This window comes from Haliotis asinina, chromosome 3 (genome assembly GCF_037392515.1).
Source record: "Haliotis asinina isolate JCU_RB_2024 chromosome 3, JCU_Hal_asi_v2, whole genome shotgun sequence".
NCBI lineage: Eukaryota > Metazoa > Mollusca > Gastropoda > Lepetellida > Haliotidae > Haliotis > Haliotis asinina.
The window spans coordinates 10,358,358-10,377,420 of record NC_090282.1 but is presented as its reverse complement, the minus strand read 5'-3'; the positions used below and the strand labels follow the sequence as shown (position 1 = coordinate 10,377,420).

Genomic DNA, 19,063 nt, shown 5'->3' with positions numbered 1-19,063 from the left:
CATACCTTGGAGGAATGGCAGAATTCATACGGAGAAAAGCCACAGAGATAAAAGATATTCATGAACGTCCATTTTAAAGACACAGGTGGCAACAGACTGGCGCACTTATAAAAAATACCACTTAAGATCACTGGAAAAGAAGAGCTTGTTTGTGGACAGAATTTTAACAGTTTACCTGTCCAGGAAAAAGTTCAATTTTTATATGTCTTTCCATTTTGAAACCAACAGGAATCAAGTTGAATGATTCAATGCCATATTATTGAAATCACTTTTACATCTGAAGCATCTTTACTCTCCATTTGTGATGACTTGTCAAACTTTGAGTTCAAGATCATGAGACAAGTTTCTCATCAATGCAGACAGACTCAAAAGAAAGCCACATGCTTATACACACAAAATTGCTACAAATGAGTAAAACATGCATGCAGTTCTGAGGTGTCCACATCAAAGATCTTAGTTGAAGGGCAAATGTCCTCCTACATGAAAATGCAGCTACGCTATGTCACTTTTGTCAGAAGCTAACTTTATCAATGCATAATGCTTTGACAAAAACACAAAGTCCTTGCTCAACATGGGAAAACATTAAATCCTTCTGTGTCTAGGGAATCACAACCCAGTCAGATTTAGATTTGTGGATAGACATTGTTCAATATCCAGGTAATTACTTGACATATATGTGAGATACAGACTCGTGCCAAAAGTATTCAGACACTTGGTGTAATTTCCATAGACTTACATGTTAATTTAGTGTAGCATAAATATTTTTCTTGAATTAAATTTTCCAGGATCCAAGTCAAATTTTGCACCTATGTGAGAAATCATCATACCTAAAATCTCATAATTTCTGTTTAATTTTCTGCTGCTTATTTATCAAATGGCAACAATTTGATCAACATATGTACAGTGCCGTGAACTCCTTTATCATGGCAGTCTATGGGATTGTGCATGGTGGAACCAGACATAAATTGATAAATGTGATGTCATTAGTTAAACAGAGGTCGAAGGATTGAACACAAATTATGTGCACAGAGCAGAGTTGAAATTTACCTTTCAACTTTGACAAAGATCCATGTCACATCATTAAAATTATGTATGCTACACTGAAATAGCATGTAAGTCTATGGAAATGACACCCTGTGTCTGAATTCTTTTTGCAGGACTTTGTATATCAGGGTTCATCAACCTTATCATGCTTATTCAGAGGCCAACATTTGGCCACAAATCTGCAGCAATTCACAAATTTCCCAATTCTTATTGAGGCTTAGCAGAAATAGTATCAGTTCTCAGGCATCAACACATCATCACCAGGTGCCACATGTTTCACTAATATTTCCATTTTCAAACCATAAAATTTTATGAATAGGCTGCATCCTCAAGCATACCATCGTGGCTGTGAAATACTGTAATATAATGAACAACATGATCCAATATCGCGCTCAGTAGGACTGCGAGGCTACACTGATTGTACATATATTCAGTGAATTGTGCCATAAATCTCTAGGAATCCATTATTCACAATTACTTAAATCGAATATTCATTAATCTTGTTAAAGAAAACTGTTTGTGCATGGAAAGTTGCATTAATTAAAGTGAAATATGAAAAATGGAATATATCTAAGCCAGAAGGGACGTAAATCAACATTCATACATATTTAATCTGACAGTCATTTGTCACTTGTCATTGCCATGATAAATAAACATTGTCACATGGTTAAAATATGTTAAACATTACACCTTGCTACTGTTTATCTCAGCAATATGATTAATACCTTATTATATGGTAATGTATTCATTACCCACAACTCGTATAATATTGGCTGCATAGTAAATAGTATTTGTCCTTAGATTTCACACTACTTAATCTTGTGTTTCGGTGTTAAGGCAGCAAGTCTTGATAGCATGTTATGCTGTTTTGCTAGCAATTTGAAATTTTTATCAGACATCATTAGACAAGTATTTGTTTATAGGGTGCAAGACCTCTTTCAAGCAGAGAAATTAATATTACAAGTGTACTCGCCTTGCAAAAAACCAGGAAAATGCTATCAGCTGTTCACACATTTCCTCCCCAAAATGTGGGTGGATTTAGTTCTGAAATACTTTAATGTTGCCAAAATGATAATTTAAAAAAGAGAAAAATGGATAGAGTGGTACACAGAGACTTTGTATCTCTTATGATTAATTTGAATTTCAAGGAGAGTTCTTGGTGAGGTGGTTCTATTTACTGATATTATTATTACTATTGATAACATTTTGGTGGTGAGAAACAAAATAAAAGCTCATTGTACACATGTTACATAAACACTGACAGTCAAATTTAGCCCCAGACGGTATTATACAATAACAGGTAAAGTGCTGATCTGTGATATTAAAAGCAATATTTTCAGGAGTAATATATATGTATATGTATTTTCTTTATTGTATACTATGTTTCATTGTCATTGTACATTGGCAAAAACAAAATAATAATATTTCTCTGCATATGAAAACCAATTCTCGGAGGTGACCATAGAAACATATTACAGTGGAACATCTATGTAAGCCCACACATCTGTTCAACTGATCATTAGGCATGAATAATGTTTTTGTTATCTCAATACCGTACAGTATACTGTACACACTGGATAACATCAAGGGGCACTCTGTGAATTACAACTGTACAGAAGCTTGTTCAAATGGTGAATCCCTCCCTCCCCTCCTCCAAAATGTACCTTGCACCACCACTATCACAAAAGCCATTGCCTAAGAACTAATTCTTATACTTCTCCAGTCTGGCATAGTTACAATTCATGCAACAGCTTCAATGAGGTGACTTAGTGGAATGTTTGGCAAAAAAAACAAGAATTCAAGAAATCACAATTTCAAACAATGCAAAGATTGTTTTCCAAAACGGCCTGCAACTACATTTAGTCCTAGATATATCCCTGTACCTGCATAATAGAACCTCAAGCCAACAGCTAACAAAGGGCACTTTCACATCAGATACATTTTGTAATTTTGTGCACGCTGTTGAAAATAGTGTTCTGTTCGAAATGTTCAATGTGACAAAGAGGACAGTGTAAATGTTCTGTCACTCTGACCCAGAGAACTATGAAAGCAGGGACAGTGTAAGTGTTCTGTCACTGTGACACAGAAGACAGTGTAAGCAAGGACAATGTAAGTGTTATGTCACTGTGACACAGAAGACAGTGTAAGCAGGGACAATGTAAGTGTTCTGTCAATGCAACACAGAGGACAGTGTAAGCAGGGACAGCGTTAAGTGTTGTGTCACTGTGACACAGAAGACAGTGTAAGCAGGGACAATGTAAGTGTTCTGTCAATGCGACACAGAGGACAGTGTAAGCAGGGACAGCGTTAAGTGTTGTGTCACTGTGACACAGAAGACAGTAAGCAGGGACAATGTAAGTGTTCAGCCACTGTGAGCCAGAGGACAGTGTAATCAGGGACAGTGTTAAGTGTTCTGTAACTGTGACCAAGAGGACATGGGGTGTCTTGAGAGTGCAAGAAGTCCTTACCAACATCGGGCACAGTGTAGTGAGCTGATCATACAGCAGTCGAGCTTCGTCGATGTTGCAAGCCTGGAAGGTCACTTGAAGACATGAGTTGCCCATGCCGAAACCCATACAGTCCATGTATATGTTGTCTGGTTTGGCCGCTCTCTGAGCCTCGCCATCATCTCCAAGGGCAGAAAAGTCTTCTATAAATGGATCTTCTGTGTTGACGTCCTTATACACTGAAGGATAGGCAAATGAAGAATTCTGCAATATTGTATGTACAGATATATGAAACATATTTTCAGTGACATTTCTACAAAGACCATGAGGGATGTCCTTAGTCCTGTATACTTGAGGGATAGGCAATGAAGGATTCTGCAAACATGCTGAATGTGCAGATATACATTATGCAATGATACAAAAGGGAGAAATGCTGTCTTGTTCTGTGGTAGATATTGTGTTTGTATAAAAATTTCAGGGTTTAGTAACCATGGTAACATTATGTAACATATTTTTCTTCTTTTGCAAATACATGCATATGATATGGTTAAATGTTGTGACCTCATCAAGCAACATGTTTCTCAGGAATATTTCCAGTCTGATTTCCTGCAGTTTCAAAAGACACAAAAAGAATGATGTGTAGTGTATCAATGGGAAGGTGGGATTAAGGTCATCCAAGTTACTCCTCACCTGGTACATTGATCGTCACTTTCTGTCCACGGCGTTCCCTGATATTCCTGGTTAAAGTTCTGAAACAGGTTAAGGTTCATCTCAGTTAAGACTTCTGACACCATGGATAAGTACAATGCAGTCAATCATTTTATTTAACAAACCTGTCCAGGGATCAAAACAGTCCTTCATTTGCATTGCATTGATAAATATTGAGATGTGGGCCACAGCACGATATCAGGTAACAGTCACTATGATATGTGCAAATCGCAGTGGCTGAGTGGGTTAGACATCCCACTTTGTGTGCTGGCGATTTGATGCCTGACATTGAGAATGTGGGTTTGAATGGGACTCAAACTCAAAAAGTACTAGAATTTGTATTTTACTAGTTAGAATCCTTTTCATGGAACAAGCAATAAACCTGGCCAACTCAAAAGCTCCCAAACCTATTTTGACACCTAATCCAACTGCCTATTGGTGGCACTCGCCATCTCACAGCCTAACATGGGGATGGGCATGGCCATTTTGAATGTCGTTGTGCACAACAGGAAATCATGTTTGGACGATAACAGAGTTTCTGGGTCCAGGACAAAGGACTATCCTTGCAGTCATGATAGAGTTCAGGTTTTCACATTCTTATGTTTACATGGTATTTACTGATGCATTAAACAACAAACTGAAATGAAAAATACAACCAGCAGGAAAGAAGGTTCCAATGTAAGATTACTTGACTACAGCAAGTTTGAACATGACATTTCAGTTGTACTCATGAGGCTATACTACAGAACATACTCCTCTTGTCTTGTCTTGTATAGTTTGCAATCATTATCAAACACAAAAAAAATTTATGCCGTCATTTGATTATATTAAACCCTATGATTAAAATCTTTTCATTATGTAATCAATATCACTGAACATGAACAAGCTGAAGTGAAGTCAAGTAAGCATGACAATACCTGAAGCGTGGATGACCACTATTGATGGCTTCGTCAGGGAAGAAGAGAGATCGTGAAGCCCCAGATGTTGGTGTGGGCTCATACGTTGGCAGAGTAAAATTGGGACACCCGAGTCTGAAAACAGACATTCTGCATGAACAATGTTATCCATACTCATGTCTCCATCTGCAAATAAGACACTTTAATTCATAGCATAATCCTAGTGAAACCATATCAACTACATCTACAAATAAGACACTTTAATTCATAGCATAATCCTAATGAAACCATATCAACTACACCTGCAAATAAGACACTTTAATTCATAGCATAATCCTAATGAAACCATATCAACTACATCTGCAAATAGGACACTTTAATTCATAGCATAATCCTAGTGAAACCATATCAACTACATCTGCAAATAAGACACTTTAATTCATAGCATAATCCTAATGAAACCATATCAACTACACCTGCAAATAAGACACTTTAATTCATAGCATAATCCTAATGAAACCATATCAACTACACCTGCAAATAAGACACTTTAATTCATAGCATAATCCTAATGAAACCATATCAACTACATCTGCAAATAAGACACTTTAATTCATAGCATAATCCTAATGAAACCATATCAACTACATCTGCAAATAAGACACTTTAATTCATAGCATAATCCTAGTGAAACCATATCAACTACATCTACAAATAAGACACTTTAATTCATAGCATAATCCTAATGAAACCATATCAACTACATCTGCAAATAAGACACTTTAATTCATAGCATAATCCTAGTGAAACCATATCAACTACATCTACAAATAAGACACTTTAATTCATAGCATAATCCTAATGAAACCATATCAACTACATCTACAAATAGGACACTTTAATTCATAGCATAATCCTAATGAAACCATATCAACTACATCTGCAAATAGGACACTTTAATTCATAGCATAATCCTAATGAAACCATATCAACTACATCTGCAAATAAGACACTTTAATTCATAGCATAATCCTAGTGAAACCATATCAACTACATCTACAAATAGGACACTTTAATTCATAGCATAATCCTAATGAAACCACATCAACTACATCTGCAAATAAGACACTTTAATTCATAGCATAATCCTAATGAAACCATATCAACTACATCTGCAAATAGGACACTTTAATTCATAGCATAATCCTAATGAAACCATATCAACTACATCTGCAAATAAGACACTTTAATTCATAGCATAATCCTAATGAAACCATATCAACTACATCTACAAATAAGACACTTTAATTCATAGCATAATCCTAATGAAACCATATCAACTACATCTACAAATAGGACACTTTAATTCATAGCATAATCCTAATGAAACCATATCAACTACATCTGCAAATAGGACACTTTAATTCATAGCATAATCCTAATGAAACCATATCAACTACATCTGCAAATAGGACACTTTAATTCATAGCATAATCCTAATGAAACCATATCAACTACATCTGCAAATAAGACACTTTAATTCATAGCATAATCCTAATGAAACCATATCAACTACATCTACAAATAAGACACTTTAATTCATAGCATAATCCTAATGAAACCATATCAACTACATCTGCAAATAGGACACTTTAATTCATAGCATAATCCTAATGAAACCATATCAACTACATCTGCAAATAAGACACTTTAATTCATAGCATAATCCTAATGAAACCATATCAACTACATCTGCAAATAAGACACTTTAATTCATAGCATAATCCTAATGAAACCATATCAACTACATCTGCAAATAAGACGCTTTAATTCATAGCATAATCCTAATGAAACCATATCAACTACATCTGCAAATAGGACGCTTTAATTCATAGCATAATCCTAATGAAACCATATCAACTACATCTGCAAATAGGACACTTTAATTCATAGCATAATCCTAGTGAAACCATATCAACTACATCTACAAATAAGACACTTTAATTCATAGCATAATCCTAATGAAACTATATCAACTACATCTACAAATAAGACACTTTAATTCATAGCATAATCCTAATGAAACCATATCAACTACATCTACAAATAAGACACTTTTTTTAATTCATAGCATAATCCTAATGAAACCATATCAACTACATTTGCAAATAGGACACTTTAATTCATAGCATAATCCTAATGAAACCATATCAACTACATCTGCAAATAAGACACTTTAATTCATAGCATAATCCTAATGAAACCATATCAACTACATCTACAAATAAGACACTTTAATTCATAGCATAATCCTAATGAAACTATATCAACTACATCTGCAAATAAGACACTTTAATTCATAGCATAATCCTAATGAAACCATATCAACTACATCTACAAATAAGACACTTTAATTCATAGCATAATCCTAATGAAACCATATCAACTACATCTGCAAATAGGACACTTTAATTCATAGCATAATCCTAATGAAACCATATCAACTACATCTGCAAATAAGACACTTTAATTCATAGCATAATCCTAATGAAACCATATCAACTACATCTGCAAATAGGACACTTTAATTCATAGCATAATCCTAATGAAACCATATCAACTACATCTGCAAATAAGACACTTTAATTCATAGCATAATCCTAATGAAACCATATCAACTACATCTGCAAATAAGACACTTTAATTCATAGCATAATCCTAATGATACCATATCAACTACACCTGCAAATAAGACACTTTAATTCATAGCATAATCATAATGAAACCATATCAACTACACCTGCAAATAAGACACTTTAATTCATAGCATAATCATAATGAAACCATATCAACTACACCTGCAAATAAGACACTTTAATTCATAGCATAATCCTAATGAAACCATATCAACTACCAATTAGTAAAGTCTTGCGCTGAAGATATGCCCTATACTTGGTAATACCACAATTTTCTTTCTAATAAATGCCCTTGACTGACTGAAGATCCACCATAGCACTGATCTTCAGTAACCTATGCTTGCCAAAAGGGGCAAACGAATGGGTTTGGGTGGTTTTCGCTCTGTTACACTGTATCCCTAAAAATAACACTATTGCAAATAGCATTTGTCGAAATGCCTAACAGGTCTGTGACACACCTTCACATATTAACTACATAAAGTGTAGATATAAATGCAAAAAATCTTTTTTTCTCTATTTCCAACAGTGCTTTTTGAGAGGCACAGGTCACAAATACAATGGAAGTATTGGTTACACGCTCAGCCTCACAACATCCTGCTTCTGGTTTCCACCACAGTGAAGAAATAAACACGAAGCTATTCTGGGACTCTTACACGTCCTACAAAGCAAATGTTTTGAATCTATGTTGCCATAAACCAACCAAAACATAGGCCAATTCACCAACAGACTTGTATTTAGAGGCAGTTAGATGTTTGACCACTTAACAAGAGTAGGAACAACTTCTTCATTGTGTTTGGGTGTGGTGTTTCAGTGTAGGTTCTAACACCAGTATAAGCAAATGATGTACACAGTATCAATGTGCAGCATTATTCCAAACTGAAAAATAGATATTCTGTCTTCTCATTGAGAATGGATGCAAAAAAAAATGGGTGAGTTTTGTCTTTTGTTTGTCTCACTCTGTTTCATGTGCTATCACTGAACTTCTTGTTTCAACACATTTGTCTATATTTATGATAAAATAAGCCATTTCTGAGAACATTATCGCAATTTGCACATATTTATTACACATGTTACATGTTATATTTGAGATGACACTTTCTTTCTTGCATGAAGCCTATTCTACCTTGGACCTTCACAGGTCCCAACACAAGTACTAGTACCAGAATGGGTACTTCACTGAGGAAATGTTATCCAAAACACAACATGTCACATTTAACATTCTAAATGGCATTGTGTATTCAGGACATATTTGTTAATGAGAATTCACTTCGATATGTTTTATTCAGTCATCAACATAAAATGATGTGCATACTTACTTAAATGTGACATGCATATTTCAAGTTTGCACAATATCACATAAATTTAAAATATTGTAGTGAAGTTTAAAGTAAACCTACCTTGGAAAAACTGTGATGGACATGGCTTCCTCATCTGGCTCAAGCAGTGATTGGATCTCCTCTCGTCTAGAAAACAACATATATATATAGAAGACACTTTGTCTTTTCATGACAACTAACATGTTTATCTCATCTTGGACCTGACAAAGGGAATACTTAAAGAATCAACAGAAAGTCCTATGACAATAATGATGGTGTCATGGAGGCAGAGAGAGGTTCTGGTATACACTGATTGAATATTACCGGTTTTTCATTTCCAATGTGCCCACATACCTCAGCTTCATGCTTCTCTCTACCAGGTTGAAGTGAGCCATGAGACAGCCGTATGGCTTGCCTGGAGTGCCCTCCACCATGTAGTCGGCATATTCAGGGTGCCAAGTTGCTGGATAGTCCCTGGAGAAACAAGTCACAGTCAGAATCATGTCAAGCAGACTCTGTTCTTAATATCATCACTAAAAGAATGTATCTGTACCAATAATACGATAAATTAGCAGAGAACAAAGTTTACTAAATGTCCTATTCAACCATTGATTCGTCACTTAATACATTCAAGTATAAGTGAGTAAAAACATTTTGAATAAATAATCTTAAACTTCAGATAAAAGCATGATATGTGTAAGGGGTGTTACCATGCTACAGTTTAACATGGAAACTTTCCACACACACATTATAATGTTATATCTACTAACCAAACAAACCCTTTTTATCTCCTGGGTTAGAAACCCATGTTTGTTGTAAGAGGCCATTAAGAGGATCGAGGGGTTAGGCTCACTGGCTGGCTTGACATGTCATGTAAGTTTTTAACTGAAATTAATTAATTAACCGGACTCATCCTGAAGCTTATCATGCTTATCTTCTTCTTCTATGCAAATGATAGTGAATTCAGGTATCCCTTGTAGTTCCCTTAAAGAGGTCATAAAAGTTCACTCACCCATGAGTTGCCTCCCTTCAACCCTTTCCAAACAAAACAGTCATGTGACTTGCCAAGCTTGTCACTCTCTCCTGAATAAAACCTTGCACCTGGGTTTGCAGGGAAACATGAAGTGCATTCTACGTGGAGGTTGGTAGGGTTTGACACCATGAGTCAGGATAAGCATAAAATATCAATTTTACTTAAAACAATACATATTTTTCCTTATCTTGACACATGCTTATTATGATTAAAAAATAAACAGTGGTGGGTCAAAGCACCTTGTGGATTCATCAGCTGACCTTAGATATGTCCTGTATTCCCCTCATGGTAACTTCATAACAGCACTTCCTAGATCCTGTTCTTCCAAGTTCCGCTGTCAACTTGCAGGGACCACATCTTGTCATATCTTCTCCAAAACAAGTGAATCCTATAGATTTATGTGGAGCTTAGATATACTACTATCTTCTCCTTACTAGTTATCTATAAACAACCCATAAATTATGAAAAGCTCATTACCATAAATGAGTTGCGACCAAGAGCATACAGGTGAGATCATTACCCATACAGACATGATCACTTGGGCTAATCTGCTTTAGATGGTGCGTATGAACTCACAACCAAAATTCTCCAGGGTGAAAGTTATCAACAAATTAACGTGATAAAGGGTGAGATTTCCAACTCAACATCTTCGTGGAACCATTAGAACCACTGCTACAACAAGTGGCCCAAAGTGGTGACTGCTGGTGACGTCTTCAGTGGCGATGTGTCTGAAGTAGTGGTTGGCAAACACTGTGACTTCCAAAATCAGCCATCCATTTTTGATGATATCAAGCAGTTTGTGTGCAGAGTGAGTGTGGATGCTAGTGATCTGATTTTGTATTGCTTGGAAGCTCTTGGAGGTTTTAGTCTTGTTGCTTTGTAGGCCCTTAGTAAAACTGTTCTCATCCAAAACGATATTGTCGTTCTTGAAACTTCTACGGTCGTCTCTGCTGACAAGGGGATGAGTAGGCTTTTGAATTTTCTTCTCCTCATTTTAGTCTTTTTATTACTTTAAGATACATCTTTAGGGTTCTGACAGGATACAAGGATAAGTCTTGGGTGTCCTCTGGTCCGAGGATCGTCTTGAGACTGTCTGGTAGAGAGCCCTGTGTTGTACCGGACATACATGTAGTAGGTCTGTGCTGCCAAGATGGATGAGTTGTCTAAATTGAGGTGGAAACTTCCTCCTCTTCCCCCATGATGGCTGAGTCTCCCAATCGTGAGCATTAGCAAGCGTTGTCTTTAGCCACACTTGTTGGACGAGGATGTAGATCTCAAAAGAACAGGTTTCAAATGCCCATCAAGTGTGTCATCATCATCTTCAGCTAACTGAGGCTCCATCGTAATGTAAACTGCTTCATGAAGTTTCCAGACTCAAAGTTCTGCGTTGTAGGCTGCAAGTGATGCAATGTAGATGAAGCATTCAAGAACACTGTGGCGTCATCTGTGTCTTCTTGCAGCTATGATGAGACTACACTGGTGTTGCCTTTGTTGACAGACGTCTGCGTTGCTGGAGGCTGGTCTTCAAACACTGAGCGGTTGTCGTGATTGCAGGAGACAATTGTCTCACCATGGAGGTAGACTGCATCGACATTCTAGTAGATTTTAACTGGTACTTCAGGCAGCAGTATTGGAGGGTCAGCACTTACGTCTCACTTAGGAGACAGATGTCTGCATTGAATGACCTCTGATGCGTTATTTTACTGGAACGAATAAACTGATAAGGTTCTAGATGAAGATGATTTCTTCTGCGCTGCAGATGATGAGGACTTCTTCCTTTTACCCTCTGATGGTGTCGACTCACAAGTAGCAGACCTCTTCTTAGACATGGCTAAGTCCTGACCGGCAACAGACGACTGCCCCTGTAACGTACTTGGAAAGTCACCTGAGGTATTTCACCAGTAAACCACAGATGGTTATCAACATTATCTCCAGACTTGACTTCCTTGCCCTGTCCATTGCATGTCTATAGATGTAACACAAAATATGATGAAACTGCAAATCTGATAAATTTATACAGTATCTACACACAAGCTGGAAGAACATGGATTAAATTCATTAATGCATGATGGGCACTGAGGATGAGGATCAGCCGCTGATCCTCTGGTACCTGCAATCACCCCAAGATTTCATAAAAACATAAGCAAACTACATTATGATGAATAGATGTCACAAAATATGGATAATTTTCTCAAAAGTCTGACAGATGATAAAAGCTAAATATTGCCAAAAACATTCACAGCTTGATTTGGATAAAATATATAAATATGCTAAGGATATGGTGCAGTATACAGGACTCCATTGTTCGCCCAACCACTGGGCAAAAAAGGTAAGAGTGACATGCATGGCAAGTCACATGAGTGTCTTGGATTCAAGGGAACGTTAACATCCTCTTCATGGGAACTACAAGGGATTCAAGTATTCCACTATCATTTGCATACAAGAAGAAGATAAGCATCATACGCATGCGTCAAGATAAGGAAATATTATATGTTTTTGTCTACATAAATTGGTAGCTTTGTCTGATCCAGACTTTATTATTGAAAACCCACTGACATATTGATGAATTTTTGCAAAGTGCCAAAACCAAAACAGTTCAAGTTTTAAAGTTAATGAGCCAAATTGCAGTACCTGACACATCAATCTCACTGGATCCCCACACACTTCCATAAACATTGTTACAACTTGTGTGATACTGTGACAGCCCACTAAGAGGCACATGTTTTGCATGTGCATATTAGTACACTAAAGCATGATAGTACACTAAAGCACCAAAATTTCAAAATTGCCCCTGGATTCAGGGCTCCAGCTTTGTAGGTAGTGAGAGATTTGTACATATTGACAACAATCCAGTCAAGAAATAAGGACTGTTATGAATGACCACCCATTGCTAACCAAATGCATACCACACTGGATACTCCACCTTTGAAGTTAGTGACAGATAATCTCCACAATCTGGTCAAAAAATGAGGACTGTTGAACAAACAGCTGATGCTATCAATACTAATGCTAACCAACTGGCCACCTCTTAAACTTACTTTGTCTGCCTCTGAACCAGGGCCTGAAGGACCTCCTGGGCTTTGAGAGACAACTGGGTCTTCTTCTTGCTGTGGTCAAACTTCACCAACATATACTCAACCTGAAGAGAAATACATGTATTACAACCTCTTTATATCCTCTTGGGTAACACATTTCTTTCCCCAAACCACAGAGTCTGAGAACTAAACTACAGTGAAATAGCAATAAAAAGGGTTAATAAGAACAATAAAATATTGATACGTTTGGGAAATGTCAATTCAAATTGTACCTGCTACCTACTGATAATGTTCTTCATATTTACGCAGCTGGAACAAATTAATACCACAGGTGGAGTGGGCTGAGTCTTCACATGTGATCATGGTAATACATCGTACATGTAAAAAACATCTGCCATTCACAGCAAACACCCACGTTTGATTTCCCACATGCACAATGCATGAAGCCCATTTCTGGTGTCTGGTGATGTTGCTTGACTATTTCTAAATGCGCCATAAAACTAAACTCACTCACTCATTCATACAGAGAGGAGAAAAGAAGGCATTTCAAATAATATGAAAGGCTTACTACCTTACAAGTGAATACAAAGAATTCTTATGAAATGTTTTCCGTTTCATGCTAGAATATGAAGAAATAGATAACATCTATGATGACCACAACTGGTACCGGGTAGTAGTAGGAAATCTTCATCACAAACATATGCGAAACCATAGCAACACAATCCCAATCCTTTCGAAATTGATTTGACTAACATGATTAAGTGATGATCAACTGAGACAGTTAACAACATGACCTGGAGAAACTTGTTTCCATCATTACCGTTTTTTCAAACAGATCAAAGTTTAGATATTAATTATCAGGTCCTAGATTTTTTAAGCTCTCTTAGAGCTAATGTTAAGTTAATGTTGATATATGGCAGTAAGGCCGACTTAGTGCTAAGAGAGCTTTGAATATCTAGGTCCAAACTATAAATAAACTCTATAAAACCATTAAATATTTACTTTATCAAAAAAGATGAAAGTCAGATTGTTTACAATAATAGGAGCATTCTATGGAATCAAGTCATGCAAAACTGAGGCAATTTTTTGTAGTGTTTACCAACATACTACATGACATAGATCTGAGTTAACAATAACATAATACTTTTTCCAAATTCTAGAAATGTTTTGGTTCAATTGCCCAGCAGAATTTGAACTACAGGACTAAAAAGTCTGAACCCACTCAAGCAATGAGCCTTCCACAACATAGCGACAGTCTAGTTAGCACGAACAGGCATGTGTTCCTCTCTAAGAGAATGGCCGCTGCCAAATAATTACTGAATAAGCCTAGTCTCCAACATAAAACATGCTTTATCTGATTGCTTTCTAAAGGCATGGTGTATGAATGCTTGCAGTAACAGCAGAAATGGGCTTGCTGTTATTCTTAAACTTCGCAAGCTCGTGCTAGTTTGTATGAAGTATACACAAAAATGTTTATCATGACATACTTGAATGACAAAGAAAATAATAGTCACGTGCAGTCTTACTTTGCATCAATATGGAATATGTAAAACATCAGTTCAAATAAGAACATCATTTATTCATGTTCATACAACGAAAACATGACAGTGTGTCATTGACACAAATACTCAAACCTTTAATTCAAAGTGTTTACAATGAACATGGGTGTGATATTATCTAATGCCATTAGAACTTTGTATCACCTCATTTAATAACATTTAACTTGTGAAGATTTGTGTTAGAACTGATTTTTGGCAACCCATGCTGATCGAAAGACGTGACTAACGAGATCAGGTGGTTAGACTCATGATGTTGATCAACTGACTGTCTGGTCCAGACATGCTTATTTACGGACTGCAATCATATGGCTGGAATACTGATGTGTGTGGTGTTGAACTAAACTAACACGATGTCTCAATTTGGTAAAAACCATTAGTAAAATCCATGCATGCATTTTAAAAAAGAACACATCATGTGATATTTGATCAGATTTTTTTTGGAGATGTTTGATTCACAGCATGATTGCCTTAAGTGAGTACGTGAGTGAATTTTGTTTTACGCCACACTCAGCAATATTCCAGCTATATGGCGGCAGTCTGTAAATAATCGAGTCTGGACAAGACAATCCAGTGATCAACAACATAAACATCGATCTGCACTATTGGGAACAGATGTCATGTCTGAACCAAGTCAGTGACCCTAACCATCCGATCCCATTCATCACCTCTTCCAACAAGAATAGTCGCCTTTTAAATGCCTTCAGAAGAGAGGAGTAACCAAAATCTGAATTATGATTGTGTCAACACCTACAAACACTCCTCTCACCCAGCTCCTCCTACAATAATCTTAAACTACCAGTCCCTAACCGATGCTAAGGTTGTTAATATTATCAATACAACAATAATGATTGAGATACCAAAATACTGCAGCAGGAGACCTGGACTATCCAAATGTCTGGTAACCCCAAACCAACTCATACCTACTCAACTGGATCACTTGTTCTCAGTAAAATGAATTTGTGAACATCCTCAATATCTCCATGGTTTACGTTCCGAAGGGTCTTCACTATACCTTGTATGCATCTACAGCTCGGCCTGATAACTTTATTATCTCCCTTGGCTGGCTTTCTATCCAATCAGGTGTCTACACTGGGAAGTTGTGGGTATCAAGCTCCACTCACCTTTGCTTTCAAAATTATCTAACCAATTAACACATGATTAAACTTGGCAACACCAATGATGCAGGAGTACTCGGAAAGAGGCAGGAGTTCTTGCATACATTTTATAAAAGTTTTGGACCTGTCAATTTGTCTATATATTTCCCTTCAAATCTGAGTTGCGCTACGAAAAAACCTTCGCAACTGCGACCACTATCTTCGTTGACACTGGCAATCTCGGTTGTAACGGTGGCTTAGCTAATTGGCTACTGTGAGAATGAGCAGCCAGCATAGGGAGGTAAGAAAATTATTGGGCCCAAGAAGATGCATCTAGGGTATAGTGAACACTTATCAGAATGTATACCCTGGAGATATCAAGGTTTCTGGGAGCAACTAAAATATATATTATTTGAATTATTAGTAGCAGGGACAGGGAATTCAATTAATGTTTCAAATGTATAATAAATGAACTATGGAACTGTTGGAAGCAGACAGTGACCATAGTGTTCCGAATAAAGTGGTCTTAAAGGGGCACTGATGCGGAGCAATTTCCGTGGACTGGTGGAAACTTCTGTTATTGTTTTTCTCCCGTGAGTACCCGGATGATATCCCAGAATTCGTGACGGGTTCGTGACCTCTGCCGCGCAGTCCGTATGCGCAATTGAGAGTTTAATTACAGACAGATCAACTAAGGTGAATTCATTTTTACTTCATTACAAATATATTATCAAAACAAATGAAACACTTTGAACGTTAATCATCTGCCAGTGGCAGAAATGGTCAAAAACTATTAGGACGGAAAAATAACGAAGCCAATGTACGTCTCTGTATTTTGTCTCATAAACGCAATTAGTTTATTGTCATATTTGTGTGATTTTGAAAATTAATATAAGAACACACAGTCTGCTTATACTTTTCTAACATGACAGCAACATTTATACATTGTATAGATTGCCAATGTGGATCCTATTTCACAGACATATGCGATCTAGTGTGTGTTTTCTGTCATATAGATTCTGTTGAATGCTACAACAAATAAATTAAAATGAATGTAAAACAGACTAATTTTACAGCAACTATGTCAGGCTACTACCTTGTTCAGGAAAGTATACATCAATATCCACATAAAAGAAATCGTATTACATTCATCAGCTGGTAAATAATCCTGCTCTGTGTCTTGTGTCATACAACAGTCTAATTTGCGAAAAAGTAACACATCGTTTCACGTCTTTCACATTGGTGAAAACCTGATAAACCTCTCATTGGTCACCCAAGATAGCACACCTGGCAACTAATTGTATTATGTCCGCCATTCTAAGTAATTTAGTTAACCAATAATGAGCAATCAATCAACGCAAGGATGGTTAATTAATTCTTTGAAGGGAGGATGTTGTTTTTACACTCGCACTTTACGACAGGGTGTAGTCAGTATAGATTAGTACATCTACACACACTGCCTTTTGACAAATCGGTTGTAGAAGGGATAAAAGTAATTAATCGGTTAACCCTTTAATCAATGTTTGTTTTTGTAACTCAGCTGATAAACCCTCTTGCATCACTTACATGCACATATTACATAACATACAATACATTTGCCATTACAGACCTTAATTTATGATGTTGAGTATTTACTCCAGACAGGAGAAATGCCAAATGGGAACCTTTGTTGAGTAACCGAAGTGGTGTTACTACTAATTATACCTGTTATAAATTCATTAACTGACCATCCAGAGAATGATGACTAATAACACTTGTAGGCTTACACCATCAAACGCGAGTTACAGAAAGGAAGATGTAATCTCTCCGTCGCATGCAGCCTGAAAACACTTATGGGCCGAAACTGTTTTGAGGATACCAACGGAGCTTTGTTACATAAGGAATACATACAGGCATTTGCTGTGTACTTGGGTAAATAGGTGTATTAAGGGGTTTTTTTACGTAAGAAGATTTTCAGATTTCTCTACGAAAGGCAAAGTCATCGTTTTTAGTTTATGAATTCAAATAAATCAACTGCGTTTTTATTGCCATACATAATAAACCAGGGTAGCTACCATAGCTACCAAAATTTTCGTATGATATTTGCTATCATTGTTATCACAGCTGAACCAACACCCAAAACTATCTAAATATAAAGTTTTGCAATCTTTCGGACTGAAACAATGGCTTGCTACGTGCCTGTAGACATCATATTTTCTCAGAACATGATTAAATATCGAGATTGCATACGGTGGGCATCCGGCCTCCTGCTGTTTAGGCAAAGAAATTCTGCTAATGTGGACAGGAGCCCAGTCCATTTGTCCGTCACGTTCGAGGAAGCGGGCACTAACCAATTTGCAGTTTGCTTTCGTAATAAGACTGTTGGCGAGAAACATTATTCGCTCCACATCAGTGCCCCTTTAAAAGTCAGTTAGTAAGTAAGGATTGGGAAAGACAGGGGCCATGGGCCATTTTGCACATAAGAATAAAAAATGGCCCATTAAAATTTTGAGGTTTACTATTGATGCTAGGGCCATGGCCCATTCTAAATTCAAGAAATGGCTAATAATCCTGAAAATGTCCCATTGTCCAAGTTCTCTTTCCCAATCACATACTCCATGGATACAGATCGCCCTAGTACCTAATCAAGTGTCTCAGATATATTACATTTAATAGCAGTATACTTGCAAGAAAATAAATCCAAATTATGATATAAAACAGAATAAAACCTGACTGTCCAGTAGGAACTCACTTGTCCTACTGAGCCCCACATGGCCATGGCGATGACCTGTATATTACTGCAACTTATGTGCATAATTTCAGAATGACCGATCAAAAGAAGCCTCACCTCGTCTCCCCAGTAAAGGACATCCCGGGTCCGTCCTTTCAGTTTCTTGTACTGAGTAATAAACTGCTTGATGCCATGCTTACGAACGTGCTCGGCGTGTCGCTTCGTCTCTTCCCAGGTCAAAGGCGAACCTTCCGATAACAAACCCATTCCTCAGGACTTGATGAGCGATCTGCACAGATACACCGCGCAAATGCTAGTGCCGATATCGTTGGGACTGTTACTCAAACGCAAAATGACTCTAAATACCTGCTGACATAATATACATCACAGACTATTAGATCCGCTCTGGACTGATGTTTATATCCTGCACTGTAATTGATGTGATCATGTATTTTCTTAACGACTGGTTATATTATATATTGCATCGGATAGTCGTCTGCCTGACTGTTCAATAATTGATTAATT

The 19,063-nt window shown here is 36.9% G+C and overlaps 1 protein-coding gene across 1 annotated transcript in view; it reads right to left on the bottom strand.

Annotated features, from left to right (window-relative positions):
- Positions 1 to 18,980, bottom strand: part of LOC137277445 (glutamate--cysteine ligase catalytic subunit-like) — a 41,647-nt gene extending 22,667 nt beyond the window's left edge. Inside the window, exons 1-7 of the mRNA XM_067809174.1 lie at positions 18,656 to 18,980; positions 13,179 to 13,279; positions 9,462 to 9,581; positions 9,189 to 9,254; positions 5,117 to 5,230; positions 4,182 to 4,240; positions 3,513 to 3,730 (exon numbers count right to left, since the gene is read on the bottom strand). Of these exons, the coding sequence (XP_067665275.1) occupies positions 3,513 to 3,730; positions 4,182 to 4,240; positions 5,117 to 5,230; positions 9,189 to 9,254; positions 9,462 to 9,581; positions 13,179 to 13,279; positions 18,656 to 18,805 (828 nt within the window). The 5' untranslated portion in view covers positions 18,806 to 18,980. The remainder of the gene's footprint in view (positions 1 to 3,512; positions 3,731 to 4,181; positions 4,241 to 5,116; positions 5,231 to 9,188; positions 9,255 to 9,461; positions 9,582 to 13,178; positions 13,280 to 18,655) is intronic.
- Positions 18,981 to 19,063: the final 83 nt, after the last annotated feature.